This window comes from Haliotis rubra, unplaced genomic scaffold, assembly GCF_003918875.1.
Source record: "Haliotis rubra isolate DU_JTF1 unplaced genomic scaffold, ASM391887v1 Scf602, whole genome shotgun sequence".
NCBI classification, from domain to species: domain Eukaryota; kingdom Metazoa; phylum Mollusca; class Gastropoda; order Lepetellida; family Haliotidae; genus Haliotis; species Haliotis rubra.
Window position 1 is genome coordinate 611973 of NW_025767305.1, and position 22009 is coordinate 633981.

The window sequence follows — 22009 nt, forward strand, 5'->3', positions numbered from 1 at the left end:
AAATGTCAATCACACGAGTTGTACATAGCATATTTACACCGGTTGGGATATATCATACTGATCAGGATATATTGCCTGCTTTGCTGCTACCGGGGTATTTAAAGTGGTGAGTGTTCATAAATTATGTTGTCTTAAGGAGGCATTTGATGTGAGTGAGTGAGTTTAGTTTTACGCCGCACTCAGCAATATTTCAGCAATATAACAACATAATCTTCACATCAAATGCACTCCGTGAAGGTCCGGGTTAGAATATTGAACTTCAGTAACCCATGCTTGTCGTAAGAGGCGACTAACGGGATCGGGTGGTCAGGCTCGCTGACTTGGTTGACACGTCATCGGTTCCCAATTGCGCAGATCGATGCTCATGCTGTTGATCACTGGATTGTCTGCTCCAGACTCGATTATTTACAGACCGCCGCCATATAGCTGGAATACTGCTGAGTGTGGCGAAAAACTAAACTCACTCACTCACTCACTCTTATCTGTATTAAGCCTTTCTTCTTTGGCGGATCTACTAAGGCGTAACTACCGTCTGTTAATGCTTTGACGCCAAGGGATGTATATTGAATGTGATACTCGTATATATTTTCTATAATAATAAAGTAAGATGAAATCAAATACTGTTTTACAGAGATCCACAAAGTAGGTTATAATAACATACTCGGGTATAACAATACATAAGACGGGTATAATAATATTCAGTGTCGAATGAAGAAATGACTGATCTGTACAGTTCTGCTATCTGTACAATAAGCAATCATGAAAAGATTTACAGTTATGTAACCATTGTCACGTGTATTCATCACCTGTTCTGTTTTGTTTTCCTGGGGTAGCCTAGTGGTTAAAGCGTTCGCTCGTCACGCAGGAGAACCCGGTTCGATTCCCCACAGGGTTACAATGTGTGAATTTCGTTTTCGGTGTCCCCAACCGTGATAGTCTTGCCAAGGCGGCGTAAAACAGCACTCACTAACTGATATTCTTGAATACACACGTGATGCACTATTACTCATAAATCATGTAAAAGAACTTTCATTGTACCACGGTGAATGAACATCAGCACGTTAACAGTCTGTCTAAACATAACATGATGATGTCAGTTTCCCTTCGCACTTATTGAGTCAAGGAAATAAATGTGACATTCTTCAGTGCAAAAAACTCTGCATCATCTCGTGCAAAGTTCATTTAGGCAGAGTTACGTGGTGTAAGGAAGCGCAACAGTATATCGCCATCTTGTCACTGTGTCAAGGGAAGGTTATGGTATAAGCTGAACTCTCGCAGCGCAACGTGTCAATAACGAATTCCGTTTCAGTGACAACTTACACAAATTGTTTCAGAAAGGAAGCGGGATTGCGAAGAAACAGTTAAAGGCACATCTGATCAACATATAGTGACATGTCACGGTCTGTACTCAACCCCCCGCGATACAGTTGCGTGACAAACTGGAAACTCCAGCAATAAGCGGATGCGCCAATTGACAGGATGTGTCTTTGCCGCGTTTCCATACATTCTACTGCTCCATGCAGCGACAGTGTAGCTGAGCTGTGTAACGTCCGCGACACGGAGTGACTGGTCAATGGCGATGGACACAGTTCATCCTATATAAGGACAGGTTGACCGGCCAGTTCATACATTCACAGCAAAAGTTTGCTTATACTATACATTACGATCTAAGTGGCGAACTCGCTCCATTGGAGTATACAAACTTTCATCCGTACGTTTATACAGGTAGGTTGTGTTTTCTTAGTATTTTCTTTATGAAACATATGAAAATGTTGTCTAACAACTTTACTTTGCACTGAATGCTCTAACTCATCGACTTATTTCTTTTTAACACTGACCAAAGTTTGATTGAATATTTTTATCCGATTGGTCACGAAATATATCATTTGTACAGAAAAACGCGGTAAAACGTATACAACGTATGATTTTTAGATATGGCGGCAATGCATTATCGCCATTTACCACTTGCGACTAATTATTTTTGCATTTCTGCTGTAAAATGTAATGACTATCACAACTTAATAAAGCTTAGTTTATTCCATTTGTATAGATTATTAACTGGAAGAAAGTAGGAAGCTGACAACATTCTTATACAGATGTCATGTTCGTGACATTGCACATTACTACATGTTATGATCATTTATATTCAGTATAACCCCCTTTCATATCGTCAAACCTGGTTTTGTGTTAAACTTAATATATCATTTTCAAAACATTGTACAATAATATGAACAAAGTCTGTCAGTAAAATATATTAGTTGTATTTCTTTTACCATAAACAAGGCTAGGATTTAGAACCATTGTGTCATCGATCGTTATAAACCCGCGGTATATTTGTTTAACGACCACTGCATTCCTTGATCAACACGTTGTTTCGAGTAGCGTAGCCTGGCAAACCACAACACCAAACAGTAGGACTGTTTCAAGTATATCTTTTTGTTCCAACGTCTACTCAGTTTCTTTTTCATGTATATAATGTTACAAATTTATACGTTATAAGAATATATTCATATCATACCAAGAATAACTGAGCTTAATTGTGTTATGATGTACTGGTGTCGTATGTTTAATGTTTATTGGTATGACGTCTATGTACACGTGTGCTTGGACCCACTGAAACTTGACGATACCTTTGTGTTATAAAATATGACGTCTACTGTACATGACTGAGGGTTTATGACTGGGATAAAATAGATCGTTTTAGTCAACAAGCCCCTTGTATCATTTCATTTGGCTTTAAACTCCCGTTTGAAATTACTTACAGGTTATATCCGATCCAGAATATATCTAGACCTTCTCATACAGGTTATATCCGATACAGAATATATCTAGACCTTCTCATACAGGTTATATCCGATACAGAATATATCTAGACCTTCTCATACAGGTTATATCCGATACAGAATATATCTAGACCCTCATTACATGATATTTTTATATTTCGCACATATCTAGACGTGACTAGTGCATACAGAATATATCTAGACCTCTCATACAGGTTATATCCGATACTATATCTAGACCTATTTCCCTCCTTCTCACAGGTTATATCAATCTCAATATATACAGAATATATCTAGACCTTCTCATACAGGTTATATCCGATCAAATATATCTCAACTCCGATACCTAGACCTGGTTATATCCGATACAGAATATACCTTCTCATACAGGTATATCCGATACAGACTAGACCTTCTCATACAGGTATATCAACTATATCTTCATACAGGTTGCATTGCAGACCCTCCGATACAGAATATATCTAGACCTTCTCATACAGCGATACAGAATATATCTAGACCTTTCACGGCTTTTTATATCTAGCTCAAGGCGCTGGTATTTCCCTCGATCACTGGATGTCAATCTCAACGGCACATCGTATTATCAATCTCAACTCCTAGACCTTCTCATACAGGGGAGAATACAACTCTTGGCGCACTGAGTTTCACGGCTTTCTCCTGTTACCCTTATAGTACCCATTCACAGCTGGGTGGACTGGGACACATAGTCACAGTACTTTGTCCAAGTTCACTGCACGTTGCTGTACCCGCAACTAGGTGTTTGCACGTATTCATGTGGCCACCATCTGGTCATATACCAACGGATTCGTGGGTTCTTTTAAGTGCACAGGGTTGTGTACTGTACACTAGGGGTTGTGACAACACTGAAAGAGTCTGCACACAAAGTTGACTCCAGGGTTTTACACCCGGTCACAGGTGGGCTCGATCCCGACACCTCAAGCTCGATGGATCACTAGCCTGGCGCTTTAGCCAGCTCGCCCACCGACCTACTCATGCAGTTTATATCCGATACAGAATAGATCATTATGAACTTCATACAGATGTACCCTTGTATGTAAAGGCGTACTGTCAATGTCTATAAAGCAACCTATTCTTATGAAACATCAGGGGCGGTGGGGTAGCCTAGTGGTTAAAGCGTTCGCTCGTCACGCCGAAGACCCGGGTTCGATTCCCCACACGGGCACAATGTTTGAAGCCCATGGTGTCCCCAGCCGTGATATTGCTGGAATATTGCTAAAAGCGGCGTAAAACTAAACTCAGTCAGTCAGTATGAAACATCTGTCCACCATGTATTAATGCAAGTAAAGTTTTATCAAAATTTTATATAAATAGTTACCACGAAATATTGAAGAAAATAGTAAGACGGGTTATGAATTATGTCGCTTAGTGACCAACAACGGCTCCATGGAGACCAGCAGCGGATGCTGCTAGAATCACTGGAATACAATATACAATTGTATTGTACGGAGCCGCAAGGAGGGCGTTGAACCCTACAGAGCTGAAATTGATGGGTGTGATTGATAGCTCGTTAGATATAATATTTCCGGAACTCAGGAATAATTCATGGTTGTTAATGCAGAAATATTCGATATTAATGGTTGCTGAAATACAAACCAGAAAACCTCTGTCATTAATCAGAATGGTATTAATTACTTCGATCCGCATCCACTAATCGACTCAGGGCACGTTTCCATGATCCCTACATTTAAAGGGACTCTCGCCACCGTTTTAAAGGGGATTTCATTGTAATGGGACGTAACATGTGAGAGCCGACCATTGTTTTGAAGAAAAACAACAACGTGTAATATGTTTAGTAATCTGGAAATATGCGTTTGTACTTCATCTTTGCTTTTCTCCTAATGTGCGTGTGTGCTGAAACGGAAATTTGCAGGACAAAAAAACAAATTTTCTGTGTGTAGTTTATCATTAGGTGTGGTTTAAACAAGAAACTATAACCCACAGTTCCAATAAATCGGTTCATAAGTGATTAACAGTACGCGACACCCTTGTATATTAAGTTTGTATTGTCTATGTTTAGTTTTTAAGTTCATTAAACCGTCTGGCTAGTGCTCTTTTTTGGTCACTGCAGCCAAAGAAAACAGTATAGTTTCAATGAAATTATACCAAGGGTATAAAAAAGTATTCTTTTTTTATTTTGACATTTTTATAGTTCATATGGTATTTCTTAAATTTCCCTACTTTCTGTAAAATATTATAATGTGTGTGTACTACCTTCTGGTAGACTAGTGGTTAGAGCGTTCGCTCGTTACGCCGAAGCCCGGTTTCGATTCCCTACATGGGTACAATGTGTGAAGCCCATTTCTGGCGCCCCCGCCGTGATAGTGCTGGAATATTACTAAAAGCGGCGTAAAACTATACTCAGTCTCTTAATGGAAGGCATGTTCACTCATATTTGGCAGTCGGTTTGATGGATGGCTATTTTTCGTTCAAGTGTGAAAAATGTACAATTGATTTTTTTCCCCCGGTATTGGATATGTGATTACTGACTTCTGATAGATTGTACCTCTCGTCAGAAGATGACCTCAGCTTCTCCACTTCCATTAAATATTAATCTTTTATACGACAACCTTAACTCAACAGAGATGTCAGATTGGTGTCAATAAATGTGATTATAGATGTTGTTGTTAAATCAATTACGAAAGACACGTAACGGATTATGTATTACCATAACTAGCCCTTCAGTGAGTTGTGCCAAGATTATTGACTAATGCCTTTGAGGCAAAGTCGTCCCTAACGACGTTTATCGCTCTTAATACCCTCCTGATAATCTGCAGGAATTGGATACTGTTTGAACAGCTTCGATAATCACTAAGAACACGAATGGCACCTATGTAGATTTGCTCAGTCCATGCCCTTTCCTACATTTCAATCTCGATATCTGCTTATATTATTCGTTATTCTTAGGTAATAATACCGGCGAAGAACTTCGTGCTGTGTCGTCACAGTTGTTTAACCCATTCTTTCCTTGTCCCCGAGAATCGACATGAGCATTCAAGGGTCCTTCCATTGGCCCGGGTAAACACGGCATGCAACATTAATACATGTATTTGCCCGGGGCAAAGGTTGTAGCAATACATGTATAGTGTATCATATGCATAAAGGCGTTTAACAATTATATGGTTACAGAGCTTACAAGGCTCTCAGGGACAGCATACACCATTCATATACATTTGACAAGGCTTAAGAAACTGTGTTTATTGTGGGTTGGGAACGAAGAGTGTTTGGTGGTCCTCATTTCATTCATTGCACGCATACGTGCTTTGAACTTGTAGCCGTTTTAGGAACTCTGGCTTGTATTTGTCAACGTAAACTACCTGGGACGACATTGGAGGTATCGCTGTGAGGAGAGTGAGGGGAATTTTAGTGAAGAATGTCTCGCGTTCTACTGGTGAGTTAAATTTACCTTCAAAAGCATTACTGAGGTTCTGTGTAAATATATCTCTGAAGGTGCACGGCCGAACCATCTTCCTTTCAGGTTTTGTAGATGTTTCGGGATGCCTTGAGAAGGATGGGTCTTTTGATAGGCGTAGCCATTGATTATTGAGGTATTGTTGTACATTGTTGGGAAATATGCATGTCAACAGTGTCATGTACAGTCATCTTAAATGCATGATGTGGAATTTGACGCACTTTTGTAACTGCCGCCCTGAGGTGAAATGATGTCATGTACAACAGGAAGAATAGAGAGAAGAACTTTTATGAATATTGTTTAATGTAAACTGAAGATGTGTGGTAGTGACTGGAGAGATCACTGAACATCTCACCCAACAGTATCTTAGCCACAGACAGCCACCAAACCACAAGACAACATCACACAAGCTCAGACAGTACCATCTCCACCGCAGACAGCCACCTCACACCAAACCATATCCACCGCAGACAGCCATCTCACACCACACCATCTCCACCGCAGACAGCCATCTCACACCACACCATCACATCCACCGCAGACAGCCACCTCACACTACACCATCTCCACCGCAGACAGCCATCTCCACCGCAGACAGCCATCTCACACCACACCATATGCACCGCAGACAGCCACCTCACACTACACCATCTCCACCGCAGACAGCCACCTCACACACCATCTCCACCGCAGACAGCCATCTCACACCTCACACCATCTCCACCGCAGACAGCCACCTCACACCACACCATCTCCACCGCAGACAGCCATCTCACACCACACCATCTCCACCGCAGACAGCCACCTCACACCCACTCACCATCTCCACCACCGCAGACAGACAGCCACCTCACACCACACACCATTTCCACCGCAGACAGCCATCTCACACCACACCATCTCCACCGCAGACAGCCACCTCACACCACACCATCTCCACCGCAGACAGCCACCTCACACCACCCCATCTCCACCGCAGACAGCCACCTCACACCACCCCATCTCCACCGCAGACAGCCACCTCACACCACACCATCTCCACCGCAGACAGCCATCTCACACCACACCATCTCCACGCACCCGCGCCCACCGGTCCCACCCCCATCCACCTCACCACAGACAGTCACCTCACACCACACCATCTCCACCGCAGACAGCCATCTCACACCCTCCACACCACCCCATCTCCACCGCCAGACAGCACCATCTCCACCGCAGACAGCCACCTCACACCATCTCCACCGCAGACAGCCATCTCACACCACATCACATCACATCAACTTCACCACTATTAGTAATGAGAAATAATCTTCATTAGAAATAGTACAATATATCGTTTGTTTTGGCTTCGTATGTACCTCCACTTTATCTCGCACATCTATCTCACTATATGTAATGTCTAAAGTATTCCCGACTACAATGTCACAATGCCACAGAGTTCTGTAAACAACATAGAATTCAAACAAATCTGATACCTGTCCTTCGAATCAGCATGTGACAATATGCAATTATGTGAATACATTTCCTAAAACACAGAGGACACAAGTTTCAAACTGCATATCTTTAAAACATCACAAAAGTATATTAAATATTCAAATGGTATCTCCTGTAAAAATCTTTGCCCACGTTTGTTTCTGTGAAAGGACTTCAATGGTTGATACATGTGTATGAACTGATTAATCACACGAAGCTGGGATCTGTAGTGTCTAGATGTAGCCACTGATCATGAGAAACACTGCCAGGCCGTGGTATCAGGACAAGGCATGGCTTTGAACGCTGTAGTAGATCCTCAGATTTGCTTGTAATGGGTACATTGTTTTCCCTACACGAACGTCGCGTCTGAGACAGCTGATTGTTTCCAGTCATGAACACACTGACATTGGGTACATGTCATTACTACTTTACTCGGTTATGTCGAATGTTTATGTTCCGCTAAGATGTTTAAAAAAATAAAACAATTTGTGCCAGACATATTTATTTTTCTGGAATATTCAGCCTCTTCATAATTAGAATTGTACAATAGGGACTTCATTATGCTCATAGTTTAAAGCGAGTTAGTGTAAGAAAAGGATTATGGAGAATATGTGACAATTTTCACGACTTTATGTATCATTATTAATGGTCCCAAAAGTGCCCCCTGCCCTATCCCCTCCTTCGTTCAACTCAATATACAGACAATGTACAAATGACTGATGTGACACAGACTGGAATCCGTACATTCCATTGTCTAAGAATTATATACCGAGGCTGCTGACACAGTTTGTTGATCAATATTTGATCCGCCTATTCCTCCGTAACTCAGTCTTTGCGTCACTCAGTCTTTGTGTCTGTACCTGGAAGAATCTTTACCTTTTAAACATTCTTCTGTTAATCGTCAAACAAGAAAGCAAACACATTTTTGTGTTAGTTAATTATTTATTTAGGTTTTTAGTGTTTACCTGTGTGATATCTTTTCGCCATGTTTTGATTTATACAAGTGGAAAGTCCGAGTTCCTAAAATGCATTATGTTGTATCTATATGTCTGTCTGTCTGTCTGTCTCCGCCATACAGCTGGAATATTGGAGTGCGGCGTAAAACTAAACACACTCACTCATTGTCTTTCTGTCTGTCTGTCTGTCTATATTTTTGTCTATCGTTATATCTGTCTATCTGTCATGAGTCCGATACCACATGCGTGTTGGCAATTCGTAGAAATTCTGCAAGGTACACTCTCTTAACGTTTCCAAACCAATTCTTTCAAACTCTGCCAGCAACAAGAAATCTGAGCTTTATATTTTCTGGCAGAGTTGCAATGCCATCCATTGAATGACGTCAATAAATATTTAGAAAATACCGTGTCTCTGAACTTCTTACCCCAGACTCTAAACCTTTCCAATCCCCCTTCAGAAAAACATCCCACCATCCAAAGTGTATTTTTTTTTATCGTGTGGGTGTTCAGTCCAAATTTTACGTCACTGCTTATTTATACCCCGGATTGACGCCTCGCCCCCGTCACAGCCAAAGGCCCTTAGTCCCCCTTTTTCTTAACGCTAACCCCATCCCGTTCCCTGGTCTGTTATGGTCTTCCCAAGGTCGAACGCTGGTGGTCCGCAAACCGTAATCAACTTGGGACAACAGCAAAGCCTGAACAAACAAACAAATCGTGTATCGGGATGAAGCCAGCTTCATTTCGCTTTTGGTGTGTGTGCGAGACTTGAGAGGGCCAACCAAGTTCCCTCCTTCCTAGCTGAGTGTAAATACAGATGGTCCCAGAGTAGTCCCTTGTCGAAGCACACAATCTCGCTGTGTAGTGCCAGGTCTAGTAACTGGTGGTTGACAGGGGAAAAACGGCTCTCACGTTCTTGAGGTATTGGACATACATCGTTGAAAGGTAGGGTAGCTGTTGATAGTAGTGTTAAATACTTTATAAATTGTTATAATGGGCATGTGTCGTTGGCAAGTCAGTTTTATGTAGTATAAGAGCATTGATGAATTGACATGAATCATTGAAAGATAGGGTCACTGTCGACAATGTTACATTGTAGTATCACTGAACTATTGGGTATATATACTCATGGAAACGAATAAAGGAACACATGAAAGTACAAGTGTTCCGTTATTCATTTCCAGAATTTCACCCACAGTGAAATACATACCTTGTGAAGAAACCTGAAAAAATAAAGGAACAATTGTACTTTCACGTGTTCCCTTATTCGTTACCATGAGTATAAATATAATTCAGATTATTCGTGGAATTTGTACACATCACATGATCATTTATGATTAAACATGCAAAATTATATGACTGGGACTTTTTCGACTCTGTTAAACACAATGACTATGACGTGAATCATTAGCAAGATAACTCGTTGATAAAGTTCACATCATATGATCACTGATGATTGAACGTGCAACATTAAGTGACTGGGTCTCCGTCCAAAATTTGTCTAATTGGCACGGTAACCCAATGATAGTATACGTCAGTGGACTGCACGTGGAGTAAGATCGAACTTCTAAAATGTCAATATAACAGATCGTTGATGCTGGGCTGTAATATACATATGCATTAACGACTGGACGTACGAATTTGAATGGTCGACTGGTTGTCGATACAGTATTACATAGTGAATACAAGTAAACAGTTAAATATGACTGAGATATCGTGTGTATCTAATTGAAAGCATAGTCCACTGCTTTCTGCATATCCTTTTTAGAACTCTTTCCACTGTTCGGTTGAAGAAACGGTCCATACACTTTACTTAGTAAAGGTACGCTAGTGATTTATGTTGTTCTTTACTCTTCTTTACTATTTATGAGGAGTAAAAAAAGCTTGATTACACTGTTTACAAAGGGGAATTGGTCAGCTCATGATAGGTACAGAACCAGACGCTGTTTAACAGAATTATATGCAATGTTACCAAATACCCCAGTGGTCGAATTCGGTATATGTCAAAAGATGTGTAACAAATAATTGATGCCATTTTTATCTCATCCGACTATACTACAGTGAAACGACAGCTTCTATTCGTATTGGGGGCGATGGGGTAGCCAAGTGGTTAAAGCGTTCGCTCGTCATGCCAAAGACCCGGGTTCGATTCCCCACATGGATACAATTTGTGAAGCCAATTTCTGGTGTCCCTCGCCGTGATATTGCTGGAATATTGCTAAAAGCGGCGTAAAACTAAACGGACTCACTCTATTCGTATAGCACTCGGAAGTACAAATTTAAATGCACAGGTTATATGGAAAAGAATTTGTATGATTTCAGATTATATATATATATATATATATCATGTAAATATTTACTAGTTATAGAAGTTATTCAGACTCACAATGATCGCAACTATATGAAAATGCAACAAAACTAATAAAAATTATTAATTAATCTAACTGTGAAGTAGATATGCTGTATTGTATGCCTAATCTACTTTAAAACATGTTTGCACTGACGGTAAGAGACAGCCATTTACACAGACCGTTCAGCTGTGCGGTCATAAGGTATTGCACATGACTACAAGTGGTTATATAGAATCATTTATCAGTATGTCACAACCCTCAACTCATGGGTCTTGTCCCCGGGTGTGTGCTAACAGCGATATAATCTCGGGGTGGTGATAAGGGGTAGTTAATCCCAAGTATGGGTGCACATCACACGCTGACTCCTCAACTGGATTACAAGTCAGGGAGCCCACATATTTGACTATCGATTTATTGACGGCGGTCTTGAGCGTGCCTGGAATACCTGTATGTCCATTTTGGTCGCTGGACACTTCATTGATTGACCATTGTTGGGGGACTTTAGTGGAGAAGAATAAATCATGTTTAATGCTTAAGAGAATATTACCGATAAATATACGAAATAGTTTGTTATTTGGGTTCACGTGAACCAAATATTTACAACCTTTAGTTTGGAACAAATATTAACAATTTCTGGGATCCGAGCTGCCTGTACAAAAGTGAATATGTTGCTGATATACTAAACAGAAATAGTAACAGATGATGAGCATTTTGTAATCTTTACCAAAACTCATGCCCACAATATTCATTATCTTATATTTATTCAGTAGAATCTCAAGACGGCTATTACCATAAACAAGCACATCCAAACTACAGAGAACTGAAGGACCTATGGAGTCATTCAAATAAGATGCTTACATGATCAAATAAATAGAAATTCGATAGGACATGGCATGAATATCAAATAAATTCAGCTTTGGGTCATTTGAATGACCCGATCAAGATACCACTATAAAATATAATAATGTAATATAAATGTAACTGTCTATACTGATAAGTGGTGTATTTTAACTGTCGTGTTCCACCGCGTTGACTTAACTGTGGAACCCTTACTCCCCTTTGTCCGAGTAAAATGCACCGTGCATGATTTCAACACTACAGGTGACACAATATGACATACTTTTCCAGCTGATTTGTATATTTCAATATCGTGTATGATTATTTGTGAATAATAGCCTAGCGTCTCCCCAGGGGTCTGACGACCAACGGCAACTTTTCATATCCTTAACACTTTCCTTTACTTTCCAAGCCATGGAAAGGCCTTCCTTGTCTATAATTGTATAGCGAGTTTGTACCAGTGGAATATAAAGTACTGTTACTTATAGTGTTGTTGTATCGTCACTGTCGTTGGAATAATTGCAATATGTATACCTTTGAGTATTTCTTTATTGCCGGCTTAAAACTCGACAGAATGTTTTCAGTTTGCTAAATGTGTTCATACATGTGCATGGGCCAATGTGTTATAAAATATACAGCGTGTAAACAGCTATTAAAGGGGTAATAAAGTCAATGTAGTGCAATATAAAAGTGTAACGATTCTTAAAGGTGTTTCGCTGTAAAGATATGACGTCAGAGTCGAGGCCGGCGATCTGTATCTGAAATGGTTCTATAACGACAATGGTCATATTGCCTTCTCTGTACATGACTTGGTCCATACAATCACGGTCTAGGCTATTGTGGGCAGGGGATTACAAACATATTCATATCTCAATACATCGATGTTTTGCTATAGGGCTACAACATTACTGCATTAGGCCCTTCACAAAGTCGGATTCATAGTTCTACAGTGTGCCTAGTGAATTAGCTCAAAGTGCTATACCAGCGATACATCTATTTACCTTATGTTGAAAGGAAATAATGAAATGTTTGCCTGAGCTGGTGTTATTTATTTGCTTACCGACTCATGCATGTAAAAGAGATTAAATGCCAGAGTTCAGTGAGCGGTTGAGTTAAATAGATTACGAAACACAGGAGACGTTTCCTCTTCAGTTGTTGCTAGACTCTTGACTACATGTCTTCCTTGTGGTAAAGTGAGGCATACCTGTGTAGTTGAAGCGGAGAGCGCACGTGCCCTGTGGATCAGCATGAAATTGATTTGTCAGTGGTTGGAAAATGGCGTGCTGTGGTCTGGCTGTGGTTGTTACTAGATTGTAACTGTGAATGCTGTTGAAGACAGAATAGATCCTATCGTCGACATGTTCACTGATGGTTCATGATGAAAGGAGTCCGATTTCTTTGGAGGATCACCGTTTTCATAATGTGAAATTCTAGGTAATGCAGGGTTGTTATATAAGTCCTTTCTTATTTATTTATTCATTCCAAATAGCACTATGTAAGAGCTGGCTTGGTGGTTACAAATACATCGTTTGTTATTCACCTGGGATACTTTTACGAAACGTAATTATGTATTTACGAAGATATGTGATGTAAAGTTAAATTCACACTTACGTTTCTTAATTCGTTTCCTGATAAAGTCAACATTGATTATCTTTGCTGATTCGTAAATGAGCAAGCTGGTCGTTTAAATACTGGAAGTAGGACGCTTTTTAATCAGTGTTTTACATGTAAAGCGCATAGATGGCGTTATATATAATGACACAAATAATGAGAACACAAGCTCCACAGACGACATGTTTGTAGTCTCAATCCAATGATAACGCATATCGGCCATATCTATTAATGGATCAAGGATAGTGTTAGGCTTCGTATAAACACATTAACTGAACAAACTCTATGAGGTATATGGTCTCCAACTTTCAGTGAGTACTAAAGAAGGGTGACATGTCTTGTAGTAAATAATGCATAATGACAGCAGATATTATTAGAGAAATGATTCACAAAGCAGACGAGACGAACCTTCAGCTACAGAAGGAACATTACCTATATTGTACTGTACCTATATTACCTATATTACTGTTCACAGCTGGTAGTTGGCGATCTATAGCCCGTGTTTTATATTGTATTGTCTTCTTTAATTGGAATGTTTTAGCTTTGTTCGCTAGTTTTATATTATATCTGTGATTATCTAGTATTTTTACTGTCCATCGTCGACAGGTTTTAATCCTCAAAATATTTTCACTTTTTATTGTATAAATTGTTTTCGTCACGATATGGCTGAGATATTGCCGATGTGACGTTAAATAATAACTCACTCACTCACTCACTCACTCACAGCTGGTAGTTATAGGTTGTTTGTATGGATATATGCATGTTTATTTACAGAATACATGCACATAAATCACACATACAATTTATTGCAAGATGATATTATTTTTGAATGATATTATTACCTTGTCTTTCTATTACAAACTAATATGGTTATTAGAATGATCAAATTATGTACAACGAGCATACTACATCCATTGTATATCATCAACGGGCTGAAAACATTACGATCCCAATAATACTTCTAAAATTAACATAATTATATATGACGAATTATATAAACTTATAATATTTCCGTCACATGTTTGAGGAGGCAAGGTTTGCATTTGTGACTCAACTATTTTGATTTTAATCATTGGTTCCGAAAATTTCGGGGGAAAAGAGAATGTATTATTTCACACATTTCAAAATACTTCTTAAGAAGCGTGTTATACGTCAAAGAACAGAAAACGGGGAGACTATTTAATGAATTACGCCTTCAAGAAATTACCATTACAGATTGTACAAAGGCTGGAAATCACAATGGGTAAAGACGTTTATACGAGTAATTGTGTTCTTATCAGAATGTACATCCATGCACTCGTTCGAGTTCTCACAACAATACACGACAGTGCACACAGACCCGTTTGACTGATCATACATGGGACTGTTTGACTGATCAGTATTAGCCACGCAACGCTCAGCTATCGCATGCTTCACCTGTCGGGATTTCCTTCTCCCGATTAGCCGTGAGCTGAGCACCACGCTCGGTTCTCTCGCTTGTTTGGGGCATGGCTCGAGGGAACCTGTACGAGCTGTCGAAGTGGGAGATTTAAATATACCTGGATGTCATAAGGGATTAAGGTCTATAGAAGTTACGTGTCTTGATTTACCTGTGTCTCGTTGCTTGTTTCTGTGATACGGCTCAGACATGGACTGGATGCAAACAGACCTTTTATATCAGGACAATTACCTCGGGATTGTTTGATGTGCCGGTTACTGGATATGTTGGTAGGAGATCTTTAACGTCATATTTTGTTTTATGCGATAGTTAGCTTGTTGTATGCTGTAAGGATTTTCGTGAACATAAAACCTTTTTCGAGCAGTGAGAATTCTCAGGTCATAATCAATATCTCATGGGTTAATCATTTGCTTTGGTATGTATGTTTGTTGCTGGATATGTTGGTATGTACGTTTGTTGCTGGATATGTTGGTATGTATGTTTGTTGCTGGATATGTTGGTATGTATGTTTGTTGCTGGATATGTTGGTATGTATGTTTGTTGCTGGATATGTTGGTATGTATGTTTGTTGCTGGATATGTTGGTATGTATGTTTGTTGCTGGATATGTTGGTATGTATGTTTGTTGCTGGATATGTTGGTATGTATGTTTGTTGCTGGATATGTTGGTATGTATGTTTGTTGCTGGATATGTTGGTATGTATGTTTGTTGCTGGATATGTTGGTATGTATGTTTGTTGCTGGATATGTTGGTATATATGTTATGTTTGTTGCTGGATATGTTGGTATGTATGTTTGCTTGCTGGATATGTTGGTATGTATGTTTGTTGCTGGATATGTTGGTATGTATGTTTGTTGCTGGATATGTTGGTATGTATGTTTGTTGCTGGATATGTTGGTATGTATGTTTGTTGCTGGATATGTTGGTATGTATGTTTGTTGCTGGATATGTTGGTATGTATGTTTGTTGCTGGATATGTTGGTATGAAATCTTTAACTTCATATTCATACAATACTTCGTTTTATGCATTTGTTAGCTTATCCTTTATCCTGAAAGAATTCTCATGAACGTATAACCTTGTTGAACAGTGTTAATGCTCAGTTTTGCCAGTCTCATGTCTAAACCATTTTCCTTTGATATATATAGGTTTTATCGTCGAAGTGATTACGATACAATTACTCAGAACCGTAAACTGCTGATCCCAGTCAGTTAATCCACATAGTACAATTACACCAGAAAAGGGTAAGTTTTGTACGTGATAAGATGACTGTGGATATTTCCAGTCGTAAATTACTCTCAATGTCCACAACACTTCGATCAATGTATTACGTTAAGCAGGTATTCTACTTGAGTACAACATCCATTTCATAGGACGGTGAGGTTGAGTTGAGTTCTGTGGGATCTATACGTAATCACTCACTCACTCACTCACTCACTCACTCACTCACGCGAATACCGAGTTGGGATATCCAACCAGTGAACGCTGGTTTCTGTGAATTTGTCGTCGCCATACTGTTTCCTTCGTGACTGAGACACGAGTTCATCTCTCCCCGAGGCTTCATATGTTAAGTTGATGTTATATTTCGACAGGATGCAAATACCCCTCAGGCCCATGTTTTACTGTTATATGCAAATCAATGATAGAAAGCCAAGAAACGGCCTAGAGCCTCGTTCCTGAAAGCGATTGTAGCGCTACGACTGTCGTAAGTCTATGTTAAAGTATGGGAGTTACGATCACCTTAGCGCTACGACTGTCGTAAGTCTATGTTAAAGTATGGGAGTTACGATCATCTTAGCGCTACGACTGTCGTAAGTCTATGTTAAAGTATGGGAGTTACGATCACCTTAGCGCTACGACTGTCGTAAGTCTATGTTAAAGTATGGGAGTTACGATCACCTTAGCGCTTCGACTGTCGTAAGCCTATGTTAAGGTATGGGAGTTACGATCACCTTAGCGCTACGACTGTCGTAAGTCTATGTTAAAGTATGGGAGTTCCGATCACCTTAGCGCTACGACTGTCGTAAGTCTATGTTAAGGTATGGGAGTTACGATCGTCTTAGGGTTACGATCGCTTTGAGGAACGGGGCCCATGTTAACCATAGAGCTGTAACATTTTGTGATCTATCTCTCAGTGGCAGTTAGCAGTACTTCTAAAAATACACGGTGTTTATGACTATACTTGACATCATTTCGCTATGGTCATCAACGTGACCACTAGTCACGGATCCGAACTAATCCAGTTTGGTGAATATTGAAACCAATTCCCTACTCTCTAACAGTATTCGGTATTCAAATCCCGATTCGCTTTGATTATGTTCCTAGTTTTTCGGCACCATAACCGTGCTCGTGGGTCTCTGGGTCTCACCAAAGTGGCAAACGTCGGGGACCAGCATCACGGGCTCCAAACACAATTACTCACTAATACTTGGACACCTTAATAACTTAAGTGTTCAATTACAGGTACAGATTGAACATATCTCCCGCAGAGGAATATAGATGCCTACAGATGCCTGCGCAAGACATTGTACATTTTCACTGACTTGTATTAAATGTTGTATTAATGAGGATGTATTTATGTGTTTCAGGTTGACGCTAACACAGACCGCGGTTGTGAGGAGTAGTAGACACAGCCATGCACTGTACTGACCATACCCACCTGCCCTCCCTGGACTTGAGGAAAGGGGAGGGGGTTTTCATATGCCCCATCCAGAATTCCACTGTCCTCCTCGGGAGCCATGAACTGAAGATGTCCGGCATGACCACCTTCTGGAAGTCGCCTTACAACGGGGTGGTGAAAATCAACTCGCCCCTCACATACAAGCACGCTAAAGCTTTGAACCTTAGCAGCAGGCGATCAGACGATCCGAAACAGCTCGGTCTTGTCAAGAGCATTTTGAAGAACAGTCGGTCTCGAGAGAGTGAGTCGGATACTTCGTCAACAGATGAAACTAAGAAGCTTCGTGGAATCCTCACGAAAAGAGGAGACAGCGCAGATACTAAGAAGCGAACTGGCAAACGGGTCAAGTTTGATGACAAGCTGGTCAAATTACACGAAATAGGCAGACGATATGCAGCGCAGACGACAGGTGAAAGTGCAAGCGGAGATGACGTTGATGAAAGGTCAACGCAGATCGACCCACCCCGAGTTCTCAGAGAAATCAACGGCAATCGTCAGGTCGATGATGATGCTGGCATGTGCAGTCATAAAGCTCAAAATCCGTTCTTGAAATCTGCCACAACACCGGATCTCCGTGTAGGCGGTACGTCGTGTGGGTTTCCCCTGCAGAGTAAACAGCAACACCCAAACCGGTTGTTTTATGAAAGAGACTTCAGAGGTTCGTCTGCCAGATCTGAAAACATCAAAGTTGTAGAATATGAAAGAAATGCTCCTCGAGAAAGAGGACACCCACGTCTGTGTCGGGCATACACCTCTCCTATGTTATATTCTCAAAAATGTCACCGAAAATCTGCGCAGAATCTTATCATATACAGACAAGAGCTCATCCCCGACGACAGACACTCCAACAGAAGCACCAAGAGCGCGGGAAGCAGCTCCAGACAACGAATCATCATCCAAGCCCCCTCTATAACCAGTGATAGATCTGACGTCAGCAATGGCAGTCATTTGAATAGGACAAACTTTTGTAATGATGACAAAACATGTCAGATTGTCAGATGGCTTAGAAATGTGAATGACACTCAGGCTAAAGAAGGAAGATGTCCTGTTCTTCTGACAATGAGTTCCCACGGACTACGAGACCCTTGAAACTCCGTGATCTAGAATCCTCCATAAGATGAAGAGTTTCCGAGGTGGTGTCAGTCCACGAATGACATCCGTAGGCCTCTGAGTTCACTTTGGCCTTGTTGATGAGGTGTCTGAGTTCGAATCCCACTACGCGTGATACGGGAAGTTGCACATGACTCGTTTATGGTTCCTCGGCGTAACATTCCTACTGTGACAGCGACCCAGGATCAAACCATGGACGCAAAGTGGTACATTCACATACAACGGTCAACATTCGCAAATACATTTGCCTCTGTCTCGAGGACCAGGTACGTCAAGTAATGACACTTACAAAGCAATGTGTGATCTGATTCGATGAATAATTTCAGTTTACATCATCATTTCATCAGACGAGATACCATCAGAAAACACAGTCAGCAATGTGGTCTGTAAAGCGACGTAAGTGCTACGTATGTTGTGCATTGCACTATCACAAAGGGAATAAGCATCGTTATTCTTCATGGACCATATGCTAAACTGACGGGCAAAAGAAATTATACACTTGACAAAGAATGATACATTTTATTTAAACAGTCACCGAAACCCTGAAAACTGAGGGCCAAATACATCCACAACCCGTATCAAATACATCGCCATCTTCATTTCTTGTTTGAAAACACGGGTGTATACTTTCTTTTGCTCGTCAGTTTAGTTTTTATGACTTCACGAATGAACTTCCAAGATCATTCCCAAGTGACTGTAGCAAAGATCATGTTTGTATATTGACATAAAAACAATCAATATTTTAGATTCAGAAGCTGATCACAGCATCGCCTTCCTATGTAATAGAGACGTATCAGTTCCAGTTGATCTTATGTTTTTATTTCCTCAACGAACACATTTGTCCCTCGGACAAACATGACAATGGTTATATTTATTTCACTGAGGTACAGTGGTCTCAAGTTTATGTACAAAAGATCAAAGTTCTGTGTCGTAGTCACTCTTCGCAGTTTCTTCGGAAGCGTTGTAGGACCTCTGACGAATGTCAAAATGACAGATATACAATACTTAACGTTGAAAGAACTTGACCTTTCTACTGCGTATGTTAGAATGTGTTTAGAATGAATTTATACCAACCCAGGAATTTTCCTATGCAAAGTCTAATCTTTTAAATTTTAAAATGATTTTATATTTGAATTGTATCACTTTGTGCAGTGAATCAACAGAGGAATGTTAACACAACCTAATTTCGCCTTAATTTCTATAACATTCCAAAATGAGCACTATTAAATAGTGTTACTGCGAACATATATTGTCTAATTTCGTTTCGACTTCAGTAGGGCAATATATGTTTTGAAACAAAGTGATCAATTCATAATAAACGAAATATCTTGATCATGTATACTGACTGAAAGAAATAAGGGAACGTTCAACAAGCATGTGATGTGTATTGCTATGGAACTTTGTATAAACCGGAACAAATATATACATGAATACGTCACTCAGTGGCTTCTTGTGTTTAATAACTCATCGAGTGAGTTTGATCTAAAGACGTTATGAACATTATTTCTGTACTATTGAGGCTGATCTTGGATGCTTATCACTACAGTGAAACCCTCGAGGACGGCGATTGTGCTGACTAAGCATGAATTTGTTTTTGAGATTCAAACCCACGATCCAAGGTCGATATAAAAATTCATTTTAAATCGCAAATATGAATTACTTTGAAGTATATATGGTTCCTTACTTTGAAGTATATATGGTTTCCTTCTTTGTTTTCATCATTATATGTGTAGCAAGAAATATTGAACAGTTTTCGATGTCCATATATTGAACGAGACTGGATTTGAAATTGTTTTTGAGTTTTATAAAAAAAGGAAGATCGTCAAATGTGTATTTCTACGCAACTACTGGATTCACAACCAGTAGTAACCACACCGTCGATGTATCAGAAGTTCCTGAATTGTTATCTCTTGTGGGAGAAATGTAAAATAAGTATTTTTGTATGTTTCATGTTTTGTACAGTTGGACTGGCTGGTTTCCATCCTAAATGTCAATAAATATTAACAACAGTAAAAATCTGTTTTCGTTGTTTATTGTTCGGTTAAGAACAATGCTTTGGTATTGAGACCGAATTAGTGTCCTTATGGGTAGAGCGTCAAGTCGGTGAGTGGAATGTCTGAGGCTCGAATACCAAACTGCGTTATAGCAAATGAAGGTACTTCTTGTTATCCTGCCTGGCGCTCGTTACTAAGGAGATCATTGTGTGAGTGAGTGAGTTTAGTTTTACGCCTCACTCAGCAATATTCCAACTATATCGCGGTGATCTGTAAATAATCGAGTCTGGACCAGACAATCCAGTGATCAACAGCATGAGCATAAATCTACGCAAATGGGATACGATGACATGTGGCAACCAAGTCAGCAAGCCTGACCAGCCTATCCCGTTAGTCGCCTCTAACGACAAGCATGGGTTACTGAAGATCAATTCGGAGTCACTACACTGTGTCTGTGTTGGGTGTATTATTCATGTTGGGTATTCATGTTGGGTATTCATCTATGGGATGGTATACGGAAGAAAGATCCATCACTTGACAAACATTCTGCCGCTGTGTCTTGTGACTTAAATTATGGTTTTTAAACCCTAAATGAATGGAAAGCAACAGCATACTGACGACTGGTCAACCCACGCCACACCACCACCACCACCACCACCCCCCAACATATCGTAAGTGACGCCGTGAAGCCCACGAGCATGGTGTAGGTAGTGTAAAAACAATTTGATAGATCTGGAATACGAACCTCGGAGCCTGGCAACTCTTCACGAGGACGCTATAGAACTATTGGGCCACCCATCCCAGCGAATACAGGAGAGATCATTTGATGCAAGGACGTGTTCGAGTCCCATCCTCGCAAACAAGAGGTGGATAGTACGAGCTATCAACTCCTTGCGAATCAGGTCACTCAGTGTGAGTGAGTACAGCTGTTACACATAAGACAGTATTCCATCCAGTATCCCATATCACGACAGGCACACCTATGGAATTCAGACGTAGGGAATCGAACCCGGATCTTGTGATGTGATAAGCGACCACCTTATCTACAAAGTCACCTTGTTCACAATTGCTATGCCTTCTGTGTACCGTTTTTGTTAGTTGCACCAGGAGAATCTCCATTTCACTCGAATATTTCTTTCATATATATACTGAATGGCAAAAGAAACGTCGTAATATTGGAAATGACATTTTTAAGTATCAATGGAGAATCTGAACCTATTTTTTTTAATACATACCAGAAGTCAAGTTTGAGGAAAACATGAATCGTGGTCGTATAGCCTGTTTTGCCCAATAAAGTATTGTTTGAGATTGAGGATGGAAAAGTTTTTGT

The 22009-nt window shown here is 40.2% G+C and overlaps 2 protein-coding genes across 3 annotated transcripts; both read left to right on the forward strand.

The window, feature by feature from the left end:
* Positions 1 to 1251: 1251 nt before the first annotated feature.
* Positions 1252 to 20701, forward strand: LOC124255554. Of its 2 annotated transcripts, none has more exons than XM_046689495.1 (2): positions 1252 to 1725; positions 17484 to 20701. In XM_046689495.1, the coding sequence occupies exon 2, from the start codon at positions 17531 to 17533 to the stop codon at positions 18662 to 18664; it is 1134 nt and encodes a 377-aa protein (XP_046545451.1). In that variant the 5' UTR covers positions 1252 to 1725; positions 17484 to 17530; the 3' UTR covers positions 18665 to 20701. The 2 variants fall into 2 exon arrangements, with proteins under 2 accessions (XP_046545451.1, XP_046545450.1); XM_046689494.1 differs by lacking the exon at positions 1252 to 1725 and adding an exon at positions 13073 to 13282.
* LOC124255536 (mucin-2-like) lies at positions 6196 to 7529 on the forward strand. The gene is made up of 2 exons (XM_046689471.1): positions 6196 to 6213; positions 6597 to 7529. Exons 1-2 carry the CDS (start codon positions 6196 to 6198, stop codon positions 7527 to 7529), a joined length of 951 nt encoding a protein of 316 aa, XP_046545427.1.
* Positions 20702 to 22009: the final 1308 nt, after the last annotated feature.